The 22,845-nt window shown below is 40.6% G+C and overlaps 2 protein-coding genes across 2 annotated transcripts; both read right to left on the reverse strand.

The window, feature by feature from the left end:
- Positions 1–460: 460 nt before the first annotated feature.
- Positions 461–9,233, reverse strand: LOC308140099 (TNF receptor-associated factor 2-like). The gene is made up of 11 exons (XM_080509768.1): positions 8,914–9,233; positions 6,812–7,021; positions 5,872–5,950; positions 5,403–5,501; positions 5,120–5,281; positions 4,898–4,972; positions 4,258–4,332; positions 3,085–3,645; positions 2,106–2,283; positions 1,702–1,850; positions 461–1,493 (listed from the first exon to the last, which is right to left on the reverse strand). The coding sequence occupies exons 2-11, from the start codon at positions 6,997–6,999 to the stop codon at positions 1,275–1,277; spliced, it is 1,785 nt and encodes a 594-aa protein (XP_080365894.1). The 5' UTR covers positions 7,000–7,021; positions 8,914–9,233; the 3' UTR covers positions 461–1,274.
- Positions 9,234–10,921: 1,688 nt separating this feature from the next.
- LOC308139994 (GRAM domain-containing protein 2B-like) lies at positions 10,922–21,712 on the reverse strand. Its single transcript, XM_080509627.1, has 14 exons — positions 21,587–21,712; positions 20,839–20,973; positions 19,184–19,271; positions 18,050–18,119; positions 17,854–17,957; positions 17,668–17,763; positions 17,486–17,557; positions 16,059–16,139; positions 15,781–15,898; positions 15,319–15,423; positions 13,794–13,884; positions 13,559–13,663; positions 13,382–13,466; positions 10,922–11,857 (listed from the first exon to the last, which is right to left on the reverse strand). The coding sequence occupies exons 1-14, from the start codon at positions 21,682–21,684 to the stop codon at positions 11,819–11,821; spliced, it is 1,287 nt and encodes a 428-aa protein (XP_080365753.1). The 5' UTR covers positions 21,685–21,712; the 3' UTR covers positions 10,922–11,818.
- Positions 21,713–22,845: the final 1,133 nt, after the last annotated feature.

The following is a 22,845-nucleotide window of genomic DNA, read 5'->3' on the forward strand; positions in this document are numbered from 1 at the left end:
CACACACGCACTGGATACTGTATGGACAGAAAACAAGGAACGGACGATTCCTTCATTTCGTGGATTATCTGTGTTGACTTCGATCTGTGGTGGGGCACAGCACTATGTGTTGAGATGTGAGCTGGTGAGCATTTATCCTGGGGGGAGAAAGCTCCAGTTTGTCAGAGACACAAAACACCTGTAAAGTTTTATGCCTCAGGCTTGACTTGGCAAGCTGCCCTGACTCCTTGGTAACTTCACTGTATCTTCCACAGATGTACCAAACCACCAATCAGAACCACCAAAAAAATTTAAAAAAAAAAAGTAAAAAAAATCACGCCCCCTCCCTCCCTCTCCCTGCCCTCCCCTTCCCCGCCCTCCCCCCCCTTCCTCCCTCCTTCAGTAAGAACAAACACACTCACTTTCACATGTAAGTAGCCTGGTTGCAAAAAGACATGCAGGCAATGTCCACCATCACGGATGGCTAATTCACTAACAAGTTTTAACGACAAATGAAGGAACCTCTCGAGAAAAAGCTCAGCTGGAAAAAAGGGGAGCCATGCACGTTGCTTCAAAAAGGAAAACAAAAAGGATAAACTGGCTGTAGTCTTATTCATAACATAACTCCACGTTTGTCTATGCAAATTCACTCGACACTGGAATTGAGAAGCTCACAATATCCACAATCTGCAAGAAGAAGAAGAAGAAGAAGAAGAAGCAAAAACTGCATGGAAACCACGCTCTAACTCTAGCACAAATCAGCTTTATCAGAAAAGACCACACTGACTATCTGTAAATCTACAACCCAAACCTTCAAAAGCAGGAGGTTAAAGGAAGACTCTGTCCAGTCTTTCCACCTCCGTCTCTGCCTCTGCCTATGCTCGACGCCGCACCGTCCACGCCGCGCTGCTGCTACTGCTGCTGCTTCAACTCAAAACTGGCGTGCAAAACTGAAGGGACACTTTTTGTCGTCACGATGTCAAAAGAAAAGCGCGTTTTGCACTGAAATGCACGGCAATGATAGTGGCGTTCTAGCGCGTAGGGACCATGTGGGTGGGGGGGAGGGAAATGGCGGCGGGACCGAGCGGCCGCACTGCCGTGTTTGTATCTGACTCCCCAATGCTGCAGGTGGGGGCAAAGAGGGGCAGTAAGACGTGCCCCCACCCCCCCACCACCCCTCCCGGGACAATCAGAGCCCTGAAGTCGACCACGACTCAAAGCAAAGCCTCTAATGGTCACAGAGCTGCCTGGTTTTTCCACCCCAAGACTGTTACCGCCCCTCGCAGGAGCCCCGCCTAGAGCCCCGTCAGGTCCACGATGGCTTTGATGAAGATGGTGTCGTCGCGGATGTAAGAGTTCTTGGCGTCGAGCTTGGAGAGCGGGCAGAAGAGCGGGCAGCCGCTGGCGATGTTCATCTCGCTCACGGGCCTCTGGAAGGAGGAGGACGTGACGTCGGGGCGGAAGGCGTCGATGATGTGCTCCCGGTTGCTCTGGTCCAGCAGCATCAGGGTCACCTGGGCGGGAGAAGGAAGAGACGTTCAAATCTCACTGGATCCAAACGTACCAAAGTCTCTCTTTTTTTCCCATTTCTTTTAGTAAGAACTATAAAAATGCTGTCGTATTGTCTTGAAGTTTGTCTCTCAGGATATAATAATAAACTTTAAAATCTCATGCCTGTGAATCTGCATAGAAACGAAAATCGTGCGTCTCCACATCTTTCACCTTCTGGTTGAAGGGCCATTTGAGCAGAGCGTCACTGAGTCCCCTCATCACCACAAAGAACAAGGACAAGTGGCTGCCGCGCCCCGTCCCATCCCCGTTCAGGTAGATGCGCAGACACATCTTATAGCCGTACTTGCTGGTATAGAAGGCTGGAAGAAAAAAATAATTAAATAGTATCAGCTATCGATATTTGTGAATAAGATTTTGGACCCTTCGTAGCTCATCGGTTCTGTTCAGAAAGATGAAGGGAGGACTGTGACCTTTTGAGCTCCATGAGCAGCTCATCCTTGAGTTCACATGAATGTTAACTTAACTGGGCGGGTTTGATCGCGGCTCGTGGGTTTCGAGTCGTCGGTGGCTGCAAACAGCTTCAGGCGAGGGTTTGTGGGACCGGATGAGCTCACCTGGCGAGAACATGGCCGGAGCTCGACCTGCGATTGCATCTTGTCTCTTTTTGGCGAAATCTGAGATCCTCCAGACGAAGACGCCGTCAAAGGTTGTGGCAGACATTTCCCTCAGCCGGCCCTCCATCTCAGCCACCGTCAGGTCCTTCAGCCCCACCGTCCTCTCCAGCTGCCGCACCTGGACAACCAAACACACCAGTCAGTCTTCTTATGTGGATCTTTTTTGAGATTCAGGTGATCTAAACCAGTGTTTTTCAACCATTGTGCCGCGGCACACTGGTGTTCCGCGAGATATAGTCAGGTGTGCCGTGAGAAATGATCCAATTTCACATTTTTTTCTCAAAAAACATTTGCTCTGACAGCCGCTGTCGGCTGTGAGAGCAGTGTGTTGCAGAATAATCATGTATAAATACTCTTCGCCAATAGATGGCAGCACAGAACTTTGCCGTTGAAATCGAAACTGAAAGACGTCAGTCTGGTTAATCTCCACCACCTGCGGTTGCTCCCATCTTGTATCAAAGCACTGTGTCAGTGACAATGATGGAGAAGTTTTTGAAAGGGGAGGATTTGAACTCCGAACTAGACATGTTGGTGTTTGTCTGTCTTCTATTCCTGCCAGGATCTCAGCTCTGTGTTCATCCATCAGGCCCAGGTTTCACACTGAGTGAGTAAAACTAAAAAAAAAGAAATTGGGAAATACTTTTTTTCTGTATTTATTTGATTCCTGTTGATAACACTTTGATGAGAATGACTTTATATTGTTAATATAGGCTACAGGGTTTAAAATTTTACCATTTTCGGGTGGTGGTGTGCCTCGAGATTTTTCCAAAGAAAAAAGTGTGCCTTGGCTCGAAAAAGTTTGAAAAACACTGATCTAAACCCTTGTTAGAGGAGAAGAAGCTGAAAGGACATTTTGTGTTGAACGTCCTGACTTAACTCTTTTGGATTTGGCACATTTCTGGATCAGTCTCTCCATTACCTTGTTACTCAGAGCCTCGATCTTGTCCTGGTCCAGCTTGTGCTGCCGGTTGCTTGCTTCCATGGTGGTGGCGAACCTCTCCACCTCTCGGTTCAGGACGCACACCACGTTCTCGAACGTGCCGGCCTTGACCTCCAGCTCCGTGCACCTGCGGCCGAGCTCGACCACCTTGGTCTTCTCGCTGTGGAGCTGCAGCTCCAGCGCCGCGCCCACCGAGCTGGGCAGGGGCGTGAAGGAGGTGGACACGGACAGGGTGGGGGCCAGCGTGGGGGGCGGGGGGAGGGGGGCCGAGGTGGACGGCCCGGGGGGTCCGGAGGTGGAGGATGAGGAGGCGGCTCCCTGCACGGGAGGCCCAGAGGAGGTGGTGCTGAGCTGGGAGACTCTGGCCTCGAGTTCCCGGAGGGATTGCTGGAGCTCCACCAGTTTGTGTCCGGCGACTTCCAGTCCCTGGGGCTGCAGGCCCTCCATGCTCACTTTCATGCCCATAATGTAGTGCAGCAGCAGGTTGAGGTGTTCGTAGGCGTAGGCGCGCTCGTGGTCATGAATTTTTTCCTTCTCCACCTATGACAGGAGAGGAAACCGACACCAAACACTCCATTAATATCTTTCATCGACAGCTTTCATTGTTTGTTTTGACACTTTTCCTCACTTAAGACAAAGAAACTCTTCATCCTGTTATTTCATTAAAATAAGTCCAGTTAAGTTTCACAATAAATGATGAAAACTTCTCCTAGTTTTCCTCAGCAAGAGTAAAAATTATATAAATGACGAGATGGGAGAAGATAATTCACATATCGCAGCAGCTAGAAAGTAATTTTTTTTTTAAATGTACTTGTCAAAAAACGTTTTTAAATATATTTTACATATTCCTAAATAACAACATCATATAAAAATGAAAAGTTTGATAGTTGCTGGGATGTTACGAGTGAGAATTTATGTTTATAAGACACACGTCTGTACTAGACACATTTATAAACATGTTAATGTTAAATACCCTCATTAATGTGTGATTATAACTTTTCTCGCAGTATAAAAACAAAGAAGAAGTTCAACTTTTGTCAACGGTGTTTTAAAAAAACTCCACAATGAAACAAATCTGGCCAACAGGTGTTGATTTGCAGAATTTCAAAGTGTGCGGAAATTAAAAATATAAATACAATTCCTGAGACTTACAGACATGTCACATCCCACGACGTGAAATCGACACGGAGTTCTGAATTTGCTGCAGAATTTAATATGGTCCACATACTGGAAACACGAAAGAGAGAAAAACACAATTTATTATCTCATTTTGCAAAAGAAAAGAAGAAAAATCTTCAATAAATTAAAACATTATTTACTTGACTAGATTTCTAAAAACCCTTACTGTAATTTTACACAATGTCTGTTATCTTTATTTAAAATGTTGCTTTTAATTTGACCAGAAAATGAAAGTTATACTCCAAACACAAAGTGAAAAACCTACAAAACACTTGTAGAATTTAACACAGTAACATTAAAAACTCCGAAACTCTTGAGAAGAGGAACAGCGTTTTCTTGCAAATGTTTCTCACAGATTTCCCTCTGGGATTTAGCAATGTATTTCTATCAAAAAGGCAAAAAGCCAAAACGGTTTCCTCACTTTTTGGGCTATTTTTGCTTGAAGTCTCTGCAAATGGTTCGACTCAAGGTACAGAGTGTGAAAAGGCTTCTTTTTTTTTTCCCCCACCCTACAAAAGACTAAGACGGTACTAAATGCTGCAGCTGCGAAGCACTATGATCTATTTTTCATCACAATGTTTCCTGCTGGTCTGCGTTTTGTTCACAGATTCACCTTTTCTCTGGGTATTTTCTTCTTGGCACAGCCTTCACAGATCATCGGGTACTTGGGACAGATCTCATCATGTGCCTAGGGAAAAAAAAAAAAAAAGTAAGAGCATTAAGCCTTTTTTTTTTTTTTCTTTTAAGCTGCACCAAAAAACATCTGCTGTGATCTGCTGCTGCCGCTGCGCCCGGATTAGCCGAGCATCTTCGGCCTCAATAAATAATTTCTAACCTTGATGTTTTTGAAGTGAAATGGCTCCTTGCAGTACTTGCAGTTGAGCGTCCTCTCCGGGCACTCGCGCTCGTTGTGGCGCTCCTGCTCGTTGAAGCGGATCCGTTCCTTGCAGGACGGGCAGGGGATGATCATGAACTCACACTTGCCCTCGTGGTTCATCTGGGAGAGGGCGGAGTTTGTGCAAAGAGCTTTTAAGCGCCGGCTCACGTCGCCATCAGCCCGCAGAAACTCCCACAAATAATAATCACCCGCTCGGCCCGACAAATCAACCTCGCCTCACCTCGTAATCCTTCAGACTTCCTTTCCAGCTGCAGCTCTCGTTGATGCAGACAGCCGACAGGTTTTCGACTTCCCTTCGAACCGCATTGTCAGGAAAAGCCTGAAAACCACCCAGAGAGAACAAGTCACACTGCAGAGCACTTTCAAGGATCGGAGGTGTCACTTCATCAAGAATATACTGGAAACATAATCAAATCAAATTCACAAGAAATATCAGTTACTGTTACGACATTTGAAAAAGTGCTTTAGCAAATATAAATGGTTGACTAACACAAATGTTCCTTTCCATAAGATCTCTACACTACAGATGGACATTCAATTTGTTCTAAATTTGTTTCTGCAACTTTTCAGAAGTACTGTTCATGTTGTGAAAATGTGTATTTAGTCCACCCATCTCTTCATAATCCTCTCAAAAAAATAAAAAAAAAGTCACACTGATAAAAACCCATTGACGATACGTTCATACTCACACATCCTTGTTTCAAAACCGACGTTGTCTCCTCAAAGATATCCTCCTTAATGCAGGCGTTGCATTTCTGAGGTCCATTGCTGCAACGAGGCAACAAACACGGCGAAAGCAGGCAAACATCAGATCAAATTCAGTTATAAACAACTTAATGAACTTTACATTGCTGGATGACTGGAATAGAATGAATTTGCGAGAATATAATAATGGGAATGGAATTGAGCCAAAATCTAATAAAGCTGAAGTGAATGGAGAATACGACGAGTAAGTGAATGAATAGAAAGAAATGGAATGTGATGCAATGGAAAACAATGGAACCTAATTAAAAACTGTGAAATTCAATTGAAATAAATGGAATAAAAAGTAACGGGGAGGATTTATAAAATAAAAGGGGTGTGATATAATTGTAGGTAAAAGATGGAATAGAATTAAATGGAGTTGAGTGGAAAACAGTGGAATGGAAATCAATTGAAACCATCAGCATGTTTGTTTGTTTTTTTGCTGGCTACACTAATTATGCATGAAAGGATGTAATTAATGATGTAATCGGAGTATTTAAAGGAGGTACAATTCATCAAACTTTAAGTGATGTAAAAAGAAACTACAAGTTCTTATAGATGATTTCAGCATAAAACCAAAAGTGTAAAAAGTGATTTATAGCTGTACGCAGTGTGAACAGAACAATATCACCACACCCTTCTTTGTCCAACACATACAGATTTCAATTAGTCTTATCTGGACAATATTCACTCTTTTTTTTATTTTTTTCTCTATTTTTGGTCTCGAACAGCTTGTTAACAACTAAATGCACAATTTTTTGAGCCAGTCTCTGACTAAATTTTTTAACATGTGATGACTTTTATTTGTTATAAAATGAGGATTTTTAAAGCAGTGCATGCGACTCAAGTTGCTATAAAATAGTATATTGTCGTGGCGTCTCTCACCTCACAGTCCTGTTGAAGCAGTAGGAACAGAAGCGATGTCCACACTGGGCTTGGAACGGCCGTCTGAGGATATTGTGGCAGCAGTTGCACAGGTGTTTGTCCTCCAGCTTGTTGCCCAGGATCTTTTTGGGAAAGCCCGGCTTGTTGCTCTCCATGGACGAGGGAGGGGACGGTTCCTGTGTGGCCATGGTGTCTGTTCACACGTCGCACCTGAAACAAAAGCAAAGCGTGAGAATGCTAAAATGTTAAACATCGCAATAATTTTCCAATATTAATCAATAATAACAATTGTGTGTATGTATATACATATATATATATATATAGAAAAAAAACAATTTCATAAGGCAAAATAGTTTTTCCACACTTCAATTATGTATCAAATACATCAACACTATATATTTAAGCAACATTTGTTTTGTTTGTGTAGCAGTTTAAGCATAATATATCTATTTACTATTGAATAATGGGTCAGATTTTACTAAGCACATTGCAGAAGTTTAGAAATATGCCATAAAGCCATGCTCTCTAAAATATTCCCAAAGAAGCCACAACAATATTCTACTTTAACATGGTTCAAACACATCAAAATGTCACTCTGTTGCAAGTCTAAGCTCATTATAATTATAATATAAATTCACTGCTTTCACAGCAGCTACGTTTTTTTGAAACATTTTCAAATGAAACATCACTAAAGTTCCTGCATATTTAATATTGAATATTGGGTGTTACAATAAAACTAACAGAGCAAATCTAGCAAAAGCAAATTTAATATTGTGCGTTCAGAGATGCAATGGAGCAAACTCAATAATGTAAAATGTCTGAAAACATAACTTTGCAAGAGGCACTCACTCTAAAATGTTACTAAGCAGCTCATACAATGTTTTATTTTGAGATGACGTATCCAACACACTGAAACTCCATCACAAGTTTCATCTTATTATGTGGCTGCCTGATCTCTTATTGTTTTAATTCGCTGGTAAAGCCTCACAGCAACATATAAAACAAGTAGGCAGGAAAAAGTCCATACAAATTCGAAATTGGACTGTTGAAAATCGAGTGTATGGGGAGTTTAAAGAGGAACATTTGCAAGTTGAAAGTAGAAATTGAAGAGTCATGCTTTTTTTTTTTTTAGGTTTCACAAACAGATAAATATTTTACTTTGACATTGTGCAGCAGCTACTTTAAATGGACAGTTTATCATAAGTTTAAGCTTGCGATAAAGCACCTTTTATCACCCAAACTTTCACTGGAATTAATTCTGATAGCACCAAATCAAAAGTCAGAGATAGCCGATGAACAATGAGAGACATTTCGCTTTAAACTAGGCGGTGGAGACCATCAACAAACCAAAAAGAGAGTGAATATCGAACTTGTATTATACAGATTTCTGGAGACATGACTCTACATGAACATGTTTACATGCTTGCTAACAATAGATCTGTGAGGCTCGTCATCGACTCAAGAGTTCAAAATAAATGTGAACATCCTGCTTTTTATTGCTTGAACGCGTGCTGTTCAGAAGCACGATGCCACCAGATGATATCTGGGGGGGCAGAGGGCGACTCGGCGCCGGTCGTTCCTCTTCACTACACCACGTAAAAAGAAAAAAAGAAAAATAATAATGATGGCAGAGCATCACAGGCCAGCTGAGAGGCCCACACCCTTTGTTTACATTTCCTCCCTGCACCCATGGCTCCTTGCAGCTCACTTGGCACCAGCTGGTGGTGATGATGATGATGATGGTGGTGGTGGTGGTGATGATGATGATGATGATGCTCTCCTCCTTTTTTTTTTTTTTTTCCCCCTGTAGCTACAAGCACACTCTCTCAGCTCAGCTCGGCTCAGCCTGCCCAGTAACGGTGCTGACAAATCGCACATCCATTGTCTCTCCTTCCTTCTCCTCGCTTGTCGCTGTTGCTAAGCTATCAGCAGCATCCTTCAGTCAGAAGTGGTCCCCTGCACGCGGCCACGCCCCTTTCGGAGCCCCGGCCGGCCGCCGCCTGCAACACACTGTTTACTGAGGGAGGAAAGAAAGACAGAAAGACAGAAAGAAAGAAAGATAGCCCTTGAAACAGCCCCGCCGATCGGAGTTTTGCACTCACCTGCGGGGCTTTCCGGGTCTAAACTGTCATCGCGCGCGCGGGGCGTGAAATCACCTTTCCTGGTCCGCAGGTAGACGCTCGCGCTCCGTGCCTGATGTGGAACGTGTTCGTGCAGCCGGCTCGACGGGTCTTCCTCAGCCGGAGCCACATAATATAAGATGTGGTCCCCAAACGCGACGGCTGTTATTGTCCAATATCGCCATTGCACTCGCAGGCTGTGGTGTTACGTCAGGCGGGGGGCTGGACGCGGGTTGACGGGCAGACGAGGAGCGGAGGCGGCCGAGCCATTGGTCCGCGCTCCGGAGGGGGCGGGGAGCTCCGCCAGCGAGACGCCGTGAAAAGGGCTCCACAACGTGTGCGCCGCGCAGGGCGCACGCGCGGCACATGCTGGTGTTTTTTTTTTAATGGTGCTGATGTTTACATCTGTCCGCGCATGCAGCACAGTGGACTCGGTGTGTGACGGCGGTGGGGCGCAAATACACAGTGCGTCGCGTGACAACATGGATTAAAGTCATGTAATCCCGTTAAAAAGAAAAAATGAATAAATAGAAACACAACGCTTCATAATGACTGTGTGAAAAAAGTTTTTTTTCCATGAGGTCAATCTGTGTCTCGTCAGAGATGAGAAACTTGGGCGGCTACCCAAACTCCAAGGGAACATATGCTGCAAATGTCATCCCTATAAAATTTGTTGGATGATCTGTAATCCAGGGGTAATCTCAAGAGTCGCTGTGTGACACATACAAATATTTGGTGAGCTGCTTTTTTGAGCAAGTTTTTTTTTCTCTCCTTACGGTCCTTTTAACATGTTTTTAAGGGTTAAAAGTTCTTAAAAATTCAATAATGTTTCACTTCACACATTTTTATAAAGATAAAAATGTTAGGAATTAGATTTTTGAAAAATACATTTTAAGCACTTTTTAAAAAGTCTGAAAGACATGCACAGGCATGTGAATGTACGTTTGTAGGCAGATTGATTCTTCAGTATTAACTTTTTTTATGTTTTATATCTGAAAACAAACATGTTCACTTGTTCTTGGTGGCAATTTCCAATATGATTAAATGTTGCTGAACACTAGTAACTCTCCAGCAATGCTTGTTTTGTAGGTCCCAGAAGATAAAATATTATAGCTTTTATAAGTAAATGTTTAATTTGTAACTGGTCTGATCCTATTATGTATGTCAATGATAATAAACAATAATGATGTCATAAATGCTATCAGAACCAAAGCAATACTGATTAAGCACATTGACATTTCAATAAAATGGTCCATGCACTGGAGGCTTTTTTTTCTCAGTGGAAAAATATATTGAAATATCCTTAAAGTGATATCAAGTACATAATATGCCTTCCACTTTCTGTTCAAATTACAGTCAGTTTTGCGTGTTATTTCCCATTAAAACACAATGATGGGTAGAAACTTTAGATGATTAAAATCACTTAGAACTTGCATAATAAGATTACACCTCCTTGCTTTATTTCTTAAAAATGTAAAAACTTATATTTCTAAGAAGGTAAAAAAAAGTGCACTTTAATAAAGTACTTGGTGTTGCTACTTTGGAGTAATTTCTACACAGTAGTATTAGTAATAGTGCTTATGCAATGTCCGTTGGTAAACTTAAATAGAATCTATTTCTAAAGAAGTACTATGAAATGACTAAGATGTATGTTATTGAAAAATTACATAAGATCACTTAAACACCACAAATCTTTAAAAGTGTATTTGTAGTTCAAACAGATCAAACCCCTCAAAAGTATTTCCCCCAGAAACATTCCGATGAAGGTTCAAAGTACCATTTTCCATCTTGACTTTGTACTTAAGTACTGTAGCTCCCTGCAGTAAACTAAACTCTCTTTCCACCGTCACCATCAGCATGTGATCTATCAAGTTACATCAGAGCTGTTTGCATGTATTTGTGTGCCTGCAGGTGTGATTGGTCTCATGTAACCCGAAGTTTCCCCGACTTAAAAAAAAAATAAAAATGTTGCCACAGCGAAGGCCAGATATTTATTTTCAGGTCTGTCAAACAAATCTCTACAAAGATTTAAGGCACAATCTGCAATGGAAATGTAAACCAGGAAGGTTTAACACAAGCTCCCAAAGTTATTTCTCATCAAACACTCAAATACAAATATCATTCAAATTGAAATGGAAAGGAGAACAAAGTTGCAAGAAACGACATTTCGATCATCACAGTTATTAAAAGTTGTTTTTTTCATGGTTTCAAAGTATCAAATCAGCCTTTCGTTTCATAAAAATGCAATTTAAAAAACATAATTATTCAACTTTTCTTTTTTTTTGCATAGTGAAACAACCTGTTATTAACAGGATTCTTACCTTTAGAAACTACCCCATTAACAAACACACTTTGTTTTCCACAATCATCACTATATTAGAAGTCTTCACACACACGATAAATATCGACGCGACATAAATTAATGGCACTTTTAAAGCTGACAAAGAACAATGACCTTTTGAGAAATGTTTGAACACTGAAATAGGACCGACGGACCTGAAATCATATTCCTTTTTTTTTTTTTTTTTTTTTAATATCTCCACTATTGTGAAATGCAAAATATCAGCTCTTAAGATAAATACAACATATGTGCTCCTCTAACACTACAGCCGGCACACTCACACACTCGCACTCAATTCTTTCAGAAGTGTCCTGAGTGAAATCAAGAGAGGAAACAAGCCGTTATTGCACAATTAAAGTCCACAAAAGTTTTTTTTTGCAGACTTTTTGTGTTTTCAAGCTTTGGAAAACAGCAACGAGTAAAATCTAATCTCTGCTGATCCGCAGAGCAAAAAAAAAAAAAAACCCAACAACAAACAAATAAAAACAAAACAGCATTTTCTAATGAACAGTAAAGCTTCTGTCCTCACAAAACAATGGTCCCCATTTACGTCTCTTCCAGAAGCTTCTGCAGGTTCCTTTGAATCTTGGATGGAAAAAAAAAAAATTTGAAAAAGCTTAATCATATTAACTGGTGATACTTTACTAGATGTTACACAACTGAGCAAGATCAGCATGGAAAGTGTTTTGATTTCCTGCTTATTGCCCAGACTGACATACAAGCAGGTGTGTGAAATATGAACAGATTCATTGATTTAAAATGATTTGTTTACTATCATGGGAAAATGGAAACATACAGTGGGATGATTTATACATTCTAAATCAGACCTGGGCAACATAAGGCTCCAAGTGTCACAGTAACATCTTGAATCTAAAGCCATTTTGCGTAATTATTGGTTTTATTACCTATAAAATGGTCACAATCTTCACATTATATTATTGGTTGTGTCAAGAATACTTTACCTCACAATATTCGTGTGTCATAGTAGGGGTTAAAAAAAAAGATGATTAATGAAAAATATAGTTGTCATTTCCTCATTTACTGAACTTAAAATGTAGAAAAATGTAAACGTGGTTTGCAGACAAAGGCTGAGAAAGACAACGAGACACAGAGCAACAGTTGACTCTTATTGACTCAATATTCCATGCTCAATATTCAGCTGTTATGTCTCACACCTCAATAGTATCATGTTGCCCTTTAGGAAAACGAGTTGCCCATCCCTTTTCTAAACTGATGACGGCTCGATCATCAGTCTTAAATACACAAACACACTATTTAACATCTGTTTGAGCGTCACATTTAGCATAAAAAAAAAAGGTTTGTAAACAGGAGCAGATTGAATTATTTATTTATTTATAAAGCATCCAGGCTAATTTCAGGTTTCTCTTGCTTTACAGCATTTAAAATCAAATGTACCCAGTTTAGTCTGGTTAAAGCGCATTTCGCCCGATGTCTGGTTTTCTATCATCTATTCTAACATTGGAGCAGCTGTGGACAAAGTCTGTTTACGCGTCAAGCACTTTGCAGTAGTGGGAAGTTTACGCGTCAAGCACTTTGCAGTAGTGGGAAGTTTTTTTTTTGCTTTATCTTGTTCTCTTGTGAGAATTCTGCATAGTTTTGTAGATTTTGGCGTCGGACGGCTGCTGTGACTGATGCTACATTCATTCATTCATTAAAAACAGCTTATTTGCCAACTCTATTGTTGGCTGGAAACACTTTTGTCCTTTGCCCTTTTGACTCCATATTTGGAGTCAAACAATTACACATAATTGTGTAAAGAGGACATACAACCTTTATATAATATATAATATAATATAACCTCCAGGATTTTTTTCCATGTACATTTTTAAGAAATAGTACACAAAATGTGTGTGATTTTGATCAACTTTCCATCAACTACACCTGATAAATAGTTATGTTTACATGTTTCCCGTCCTTAAAAGCCACATATCTTGGTGGGTTGGCGTTTCCCATCATGCATTATTCCTTTTTGTGATTTCTAAGAAGGAACCTTGCACAAATGGGAATAAACTAAGTTTTACAGAAGACATGGAGTCTTAACGAGATCAATGTGTGAACACGTCGGCCGTGCGGCTTAATAAAACAAACCTTTTCGAGCTTGAACAGGTTGGAGGAAAGTTCTCCGTAGATCTCAGCATTCACTTCATCCAGCAACTTTTGACCGCCGGCGTTTCTGCACACACACCGACACCAAATATTCAACCGAGTCGGGACGCCAAGTGTGGCCGAATCGATCGTTGACGAAGCGTCGTCTCCATTCCTTACTCGTGGCGGACGTGCTCCCCTATCGACACCAACGAGTTCAAGCGGTGCTCCAGAGCCACGATCTTGAAGGCCATGTAACACGAGGACAGGACCAGAACGCCGACTCTGTTCATGCACACCGCACGGGACAATCAGTCACGCGCCCAAATGCTGCAAAGGGAACTTTCCAAGCGAGGCTCAACCGTGTATCGTCTGCGCCGCTTCTCGTATTCCACTCATTGTGCAGGTTACTCACAGGAACAGGTAGATGATGAGCACGGCGTGCAGCGAGGCGGGCTGCGGCGGTTTGTCTTTCACCGTGACTCCTCGGGTGGGTTTGGTCGGGCCTGGAGATGAAAGCAGAACGAGAAAGACTGTTAGCATCACACCGCAATGGTGATTTTGTTTTGTTTTTTTTAATTTTCAATGCCGAATTAATGTTGAAATTTTAATTCCAGCTCAGCGTGAAGTTTTTAAATTCATCTTATGGACTTTATGTTAGTGTTTAAATACTTTTTGTATTATTATCCATATGTTTGCATATGTAACATATGTGTTAAAAGAGGGATTTCAGCATTTTATTGGGAGATTATGTTGAGCGAAACTGATATACAGTATATCTATATATTTTATTGCATTAGCCTATATGTATAAGTAATGATGTAATTAAATACTGTACAAATAGAAACTGAATTAAATTGCATACAGATTTTCTTACGTCAGACAACGACAGCATTTTTCCATCCACCATCGCTTTTAACACAATTTTGAATTCCATGACTAATTTACAGAAGCTGATCAATGAGACCTTAAAATGCAGATTCAGATCATTTTATTAGTAAACTCTCTTCACCGCTCTCTTATCTGATGTCCTTGTTGTGACTTGAAAGGCCTTTAAAAAAATTTTTTTTTTTTTTTAGCCAAATCAGTTTATTAACATGAATTTTTATGCATTTTGGGGTTAGACAGTGAAGGAAATTGGCAGTTTTTATTCGTTAAAATTCACATTCAATATATTATAAAATGATTCTGCAATGTTTCTAAAGAGGGTTTCTTTCACTCTTCATAGAGCAACTTAATATTTATGGTCATTTCTCCTATTTATTTTCTTTAGAAATGTTCATAATGCTCATCATAACTATAGAACTAGTTTTCATAAAAGCACTTTTATTTTGGAGGCTATTAGTCCCATGTGATGTTTAGATTGAGACGGCGGGATTGTGGAAAGTAGTCTGAGGACATCTTGTGAGAATTTTCAACATTTTAGAGATGTTTTGAAGCAATAAGTTGAGAAATACAATGTCATTATCATCAATGTCACACTTTCCAAGCTTTTTTTTTTTTTTTTTTTTTAAATACATGCCGTTAACATTTAAATGTATTTCTATAAGCCTGAGTCTAAAAAGTCACATGAAGGTGAATTTTTACGACATATCAGTATTGCTGATATGTCGTAGCACTGGTGGCCAGGGTGCAGTGCAGGAGCTGCTGGGGGGGTCAAAGGTCACTTGTAAAAGAGATTACTAATCTCAATATGGTTCTCCTGGCTAAATAAAGGATAAAGGTCACACTCAGGTGGCCATAGCAGTGACCTGTCGCCTGTGGGATTCAAACCTACGATGTGTTTCATCTCATTCAGATATTTCAGTAGTTTTCATGCAGTTTAAACACTCAATCTTTTTCTATTTTTACAAGCGTAAACCCTGCAGGTGTCAATATCAGCCCCAAAGCCAAACAAAACAAACACACGCCCCCCCCCCCCCCCCCCCCCGTATCTCTACCATTCTTCAGGGCAGCTCCGTGCTTTTGTCCCGGCGTCTGCAGGTGAACGTCTGCGTGGACTGAAACCTCGCCGCTCAGGAACGTGTCCGGGAGGCCGGCGAAGTCTGCTCGGGGTAAACAAGAGAGAGGCGGTGACTCCTTGTGCAAACACACACGCGCACGGTATCACGAATCTTAACGCGTTTCAGTGACCGCCGGAGACAACGGACCCGGGACGGCGGTTCGTATACGTGCCGATTGTCTTCACAAGCAACAGAAAAGCCAAAGCTTCATTGTCTCCCGAGTTCACACACAGTGACACCTGACACTATAAACACTGTAGCGCCGCGCTCTGTGTGTGTGTGTGTGTGTGTGTGTGTGTGTGTGTGTGTGTGTGTGTGTGTGTATACAGGAGATTAGAGTGAGTGTACAGCAGTCGCTTATCCTGTGCACAACAGCGGGGAAGACAAGTGCCCGCGCACCTGTTAGCTTGTCGTAATCTGGCGTCTGGGACCCGGAGCTGCTGCTCTCCATCATGTCCTGCCGCCGCCGCCGCTGCTGCACGACCCCGTCCAGGTCCGAGAAGTCTCCGGAAAAGTCCTAGCGGGAGAACATAAGGCCACACGCAGAGAGGGCGTTCGCACAGCGTGAGGCGTTTTTCTATAGGCGTCACAGTGGAAAGCGTACAATGGATACGTCGCCGCGCACAAACATCCCAGAAAAATGGACGGACGGACCCCCCCCCGAGACCCAGACTGACCAGAGGAAGCGACGCGGGGCAGCTGACTCTGAAGCTGTTTTCGCAGGAGGAAGTCACGGGGCTGCTGCAGCTCTTATCCACCTACAGGGACAACATGCACACGGTCCACCATGTTTGTCTTCCTTTAAAGCTTCGTCCACATCGTTTTGTTTATTTCCCGCTCTCGGGTGACAAAAGCCAGAGTTTTCCATATAAACCGTCTCAAGCGCAATGAACTGGAAACACACAGCAAGAGACTGAGCTGCAAAAAAATGACTTGATCCACAAAAACAATTCAATAACGGGAGGATTCTGTTTGGATTTTTCAAGCAGAAGTTGAACTTTAACAAAAAAAATTGTTTCCTTATTTTGACACATTTGACATAATTATACAATTATGGGCGATACCAACTGACATATTAGCTAATATAAAAAAAATGTGGAGTCTTGTAGTTGCTTCCAGAAGCTGTAATATTGTATTGTTTTATAAATCAATTCATAGTTCCACAAATGACCTATAAATACTCATCCAAAAGTTATAACTTTATATAACTCCATAAAATAAGAAGTAAACCCGGTACATTCGAATCTAAATGCTATTTTAAATACTACACAGCTTGTTGCTGCCTACAGATTACATGCAACACTTTTTGTCTTAACATATTTCTTTTCATTGGCGTGGGCCACACATGGAACTAGTGTTTATGGTCAGGTCACTCTCTAAACAGGAGTAAGTAGTAGTTTTAAGACTAACCTGTTATCAAAATAATAACCATTGTAAACGGCTGTGGCTGTAGATGTGCAAAAATATGAATTATTGAAAGTAGAGCTGTGCAGTATCTTTTTAAAATGCTATCAACATTTATATTTTTATGGCTGTTTATTCATAACTCTGAATTATAATCTATTACTATTATTCTATTTTTTTCACGCAGTAACTTTACATTCGTATTGGTGCACTGGCTTGACACAGAATGTAACCTGAGAAAGTCTAAATACTGAAATAATAATAATTAGAAAAAAAAATAATTACAATAAGAAAGAATTTTAAGAAAGATAATTATAAAAAAAACTTGTGTTGAGCAGATACTATAGTTGCACAATATTAGTTAAATACATGATATATCATAATGTTAATGCGATTATCATTTCCAATAAATACAAACGTTTGTGCTTTGAAAATGTATTTCTAACCAACAGTGCTCTTTCTCTTGCCCCTATATTACCTGTGCTCACCAGGGAAGAAACTTGATTTTTCTTTCATATTCAAATGTCTTGTCAGTTTAAATTCGCCGACCATGAATGCACAGTGTGAGCAAACAACTTACGGAAGTTTGAAGTGTCAGGAAATGTGATATAATATGAAATGTCTATTTATACAGTTAGGATTTTACAGACAGTTGTGAGAGAACACTCCTGTTTGAACAGCCACCATGAAGACGATTTACCTCCAGATGAAAGCAGATGGATTTCAAGAGTTTGAAGGTGGTGTTTCGAGAAAGGAAGGACACAAACACATGCTGAAAAACAAAAACAAAAAAAGATAAAGAAAAAAGATCATCCCGGGTCACTGCTACGATCGAGTCAAAAAGACCAGAATAAATCAGACGTCCTTTAACCCTTTTCTCACCTGATGGTCTGTCGTTTCGATCACGAGGGCATTTGGCACCAGCAGAGCAGTTTTAGTTTTCTTGATGAACGTCACAGACACGACGGGGATGGAAATCTGCGGGTGAGAAAATCGACCTCCCATCAGCAGCTCGCCGCCGCCCCGGAATCTGAATAAATTTGCTCGGTAGACGTAACGACGACCCACCTTCGTGTCTCTGCCGAAGACTTTGGAGTGAAAGCAGATCCAGTTGTCGGAGACGAACATTTTGCCCTGATATAAAATGTCCCTCTGCAGCGCGCACGTGTAACCTGGAGGCACGCACACACACACACAGTCACATTAGCGCCTCTCTTCTAGCATGTTTTAGCTCCACGTGTGAAATGGAGAAAATGGATCTTACTTTGTTTGAGTAATTCGTCTCTGTTGACTTCTTTGAATAACTTGTGATACTGAGCGTTTGTCTTTGATAACTGGAAACAGGAAAACATCTTGTATTAATACGGTTTTCTAGGAAAACCACAGTTTTGCTTGATTAATTATTTTTTTTGCCCCCGACGTGCTATGATCGTATACTGCTGATGTCGGTCTTTGTAATTACACAATAGTATTTTCATTTGAATTTATTTTCTTAATTCATTTATATATTTTTATTTAATAAAAAAAACAAACAACTTTCAATCTTCAATTTAAAGCTATTTCCATGTATGTATACATATATTTCTGCCAGGGTTCGGGGAATATTGTTTGTTCATTTGTTAAAGGAAAATTAAATATATAAAAATACAGTAACAGCGCCCACATCGTGGAACAGGATTATTGAGTAAAAAATGAAAAACTGAGGAAAATTTTTTCCATTTTTCCAGCCATGTTTAAAGTTAGACAATATTTCCAGTGAAAACTCACATCGTTTTGCTTTTTGGTATGAGAAAAATCTTTTATTCACACCGCAACAATGTCCGTTCAGTCGGAAACACTGAAAACCATGTGATTCACTTGTACGTCCACTAGTGGGTGCTGTTGTTACATAATAAAACCTCCTTTAAACTGTCTTTTCTTTGTATTTTTGACCCACTAATGGAATTTTTTTTTTAATGTGATCCAGATGATGGTGAAATGAAGATACAATGTATTAGAGGAGCGTTGTTTACCAGTTTGCACGGAAATGGTTACGTTTTCAAAAAGTTGTATTTTCAGTGACTCTGAGCAACGATGACATCTAAACAGACATCTTCACTTGAAAACCATTGAGCAAACAAGCCCCTTTAGTTGCAACAGAATTGAAAGAGACATGTTGTTTTGACATTTTGTTGTATTTTTGCACGACAAAGCTTCATTAAGTAAGGAATAACGTTGAAAATGTACTCCATTTTCTTTGAAATTCTAACTTCTTAGTATTTTATTACATTTTCATGTGCTTGGATTTCTTTGCATTGACACAAAGGTTAAAAAAAATGACAAGTTGTGGCTTAAATTTAACTGAAAAAAAACAAAACAAAACAAACAAAAAAACCTCAGTTTCAGGATGCGTCTGTACCTGGTTTGGCTGCAGTTTCTTCCTCTCCAGCTTCGTTTCAAAGTCACTCAGATTGAGCACCGGGGAAAGCTGCTCCACTGGTTTCAACCTGACACATTAAAAAGAAAAAAGGTCAGTGTTTATGGTGAAGTCGCATGGCAACAGCTGAGGGAGGACAGGTGAGAGGAAGCAGCCACAGCGAGCGAAGCCCCGACAAGAGTCACAGTCTGCTGCTGGTTTATCTGCTTACACAGCAACAATGAAGCCTGGAAACAACATGCAGGTAGACAAGAAGAAAAAACAAAAACAAAAAAACCCCCACTGTTTACGCTGCTGAAACCAGTGAGTTATGTAACTTATTATTAAAGGAAACTTTTGCTGAATACAGCAAGAAGTTATCAACACTAGTTGGGTTTGTTTTCATACCAGAGGTGCCAAAGTAAACAACACTGTTTGGTGTAAAACACAACTATGTGCGACGTACAACCAGTGAAAAAAGTCAAATATATTCCGGTTACACTAGTAAAACCCATAGGAAGAGAATTAAAGAAGGATTTGTAATGCTTAGAAAATTCTGAAATGAACTTTTTATGATATGACCAGTTTTTGCAAATTTAGATTTCGCAATAAATACATAAAGGAAGTAATGCTCTTTGCATTGATGAATGTCCAAAGTTTCAAAATGTGTCCAAAGTCACGTTTTTTTTTTCCCAGATCAATGGTGCAAAAAGCTAATTATTTTGTTCACAGTAACAAAAGCCAGACGAAAGAACACCAACAAAGCCTTAGCAATCATTACAAAATAATTTATGAAACATTAGTTTAATAAAAAAACAAAAAAAAACAAAGGACTTGGAAATCTAAACTGTTAGTTTAAGGAAGAATAAACGGCAGGGCTTTTTTCAACAGAACATATTTTTAACATGAAAGCATCACAAAGTGCGACCAAAAGGCAAAATAGAGAAGATTAAGAGTCTGATCAGTTTCTCAATTAATTTAGTTTTTTGGCTAAATAAACCTCTGAAAGCTTTCTTTGTGTCTAATGTTAAGTAGATTTTTTCCCCCAATAAAAATACATCCATCAAATACTATAAATTGGTAGTTTAAACTATCAATATCCCTCAAATGCAAGATAAATATCAGTTTATGCAACAAATTACACTTTTATAACATAAACCACAAAGTTTGGTCAAAAATACAAGAAAGCGCAGATTCAAGAATCTGATCGGTTTCTTGATAAATTCAGTTTGATGGAATGAAAACCACAACCAGAGAACTACAAAAGCTATTCTTAATGCTTTGACATGTCAAGATGAGATTATGCTTTTAGCTTCTGATATTAGGATAAATGATTAATAGACTTCCTTGTTTTTGCCATGGACAACACAACAAAGACCAGAAAGCTGATAACATGTTTGATTGAGTGTGTGTGCAATTAGATATCTTACTGGAGCAAATGTCAAGACAGAAACGACAACTTAAAACCATTAAAAAGACAAGACATAATGCATCTATTGTTCTTAAGTGGGTAAATTAGGTTGACTGGTGACACATTGACGCTTTATACAAACAGTACATTTACACCTTGTTTTACACAAAGCAGCATGCTCAGGACACGACTACTTTATAAAGTGTTCATGGATGCTTTGTTAAATTCGTAGGAGCGTATCGATCACCTCATGCTGGCTGCTTTCTTCCTTCGCTGTGAGTTCTCAGACTCTGTGTCCACACTGAGGTGGAGGTCTGCAGCAGCAGGAGGGCGAGGGGCAGTCCTCCTGTGTCTGCCCAGCACTCCATGGTCCACCTCAGCCCTGCACTCGCACGCACACACACACACACACACACACACACACACACACACACACACACACACACACACACACACACACACACACACACACACACACACACACACAAAGTGTGCTTTCTTATAATTTGCATGCAAGCACGTGACCTTTGCCCATGCAGCAGTCAGGCCTGTAGGCTGCAGATTTTCTCTCTCTCTCTCTTTCTCCTTCCGTCCTGAGTTGATCTCACACCTTCATGTTGTTTCCATATAAAATACCAGGCTGAGATGTTGATTCGTGTGCTTGGAATTAAAAGCACATTGAGGACTGGGCTCGAGAGTGCCTCATAAAAAACAACAACAACACACAAGCAGCTTAAAAATAGTCAAAGCATAGAAATCATGTATCACTCTGGGAAGAAAAAAAAAATCAAAACTATTTTTTTTTTTATGCCATAATCATCAAAACTCCCCACAGATTTCTCATTTAAATGCATCGGTTGAGACATGATGTGAATTCAAACATGACCACAATGCACTGGCCTGTAGAGAATAAAATAAAAGGCCTTTTTTTTTTCTTCTTTCTTTCCTTCTACTTCTCTCAAACCCTTCTCGCCTGCAGTCGCATCCACACTCACGTCGAGCGATTCCCGGCGGAGGAGTCCCTGCAGGAGAGCTGCTCCGCGGCGGGCAGCGGGGTCGCGGGTCGGTCCGCCTGCTCGCTCGTCAGTGCCATACTTTTTCATTTAGTTCTCATTTCTTCCGCCGCCGAAGCTCTCGCTGTGCTCTAACGAGGAAGCCCTGAAAGTTTTGGGACGACTCGGAGCTCCGGCCGGCAGAGGAGGAGCCGGGAAAAGAGGGAGGGAGCAGCCGGGAACCATGTTAGGAGGAGAGGAGGGGGAGAGAGAGAGAGAGAGAGGAGTCCTGCTGGGGCCGCCGCACTCAACTTGTATTTTGAGTAGATACGTTATACACTTGGGATACAGGTAAAGTGACTTGCGTAAAACTTCTGCGCAAGTTTCCAAAACGTATCTCCATGAGAGATAATCAGCTGTCAAGATGTTTTTAATGTACTTGCGGCCATGTTTCTGCATACAACAATAAAGTTATGTGTACTGGACTGCCTGTGGTTAACCAAATCTTCCACCAGGTGGCAGCAAAGTCCATTAAATAGATCGACAGAGCCATCGTTGGATGGATGGATAGATCACGATATGAAGTCAATCTATTTTTTAAATTGAAAATATCAATATTTGTAGAATCAGAGACTAATTAATCTGACTATTTTATTATAAAAATGTATGTTAGTTAATGAAACACAAATGCAAATCAAACCAAATGATTTCTCATGTGGAATTGTTGGGTTTTCTTTATAAAAGTGTGCTGAAATGTAGAACAACATATATGTGTGTGTGTGTGTGTGTGTGTGTGTGTGTGTGTGTGTGTGTGTGTGTGTGTGTGTGTGTGTGTTTAATTGAACTGAATAGAAAATATAGAAAAAAACACACAAAAACACAAAGAATAACTACTTCAGAGGGCATATTTACCCAAAGTAGGGCAAAAAATATTGCAAAATCAATAGAGGTGTGCCAGAACCAAAGCAGCTAAAAAACTGTCACAAGAAGCAGGATGTGAAATCAGAAAGAGGTAAGAAGATGACCTTCATGAAACAAACTGGGCACACTTGTAATAGTAGCATGTATATTTGAGTGATGTTATTTGAAACAAAACAAGCGCATATGCAAAATAACACCAAATGAGCCCTATTATAAACACACACAAGTAAAATGAGACACACAAAAAAACATAGACAAAAGCATCCATGCAAAATTACTCATTATGGGATACCAGTACAACCAAGAATGCCAGAACTGCCACATTGAAATGCAAAAAGGCT

This window comes from Blennius ocellaris (genome assembly GCF_963422515.1).
Source record: "Blennius ocellaris genome assembly, chromosome: 15".
In the NCBI taxonomy this organism is placed as follows: Eukaryota; Metazoa; Chordata; class Actinopteri; order Blenniiformes; family Blenniidae; genus Blennius; species Blennius ocellaris.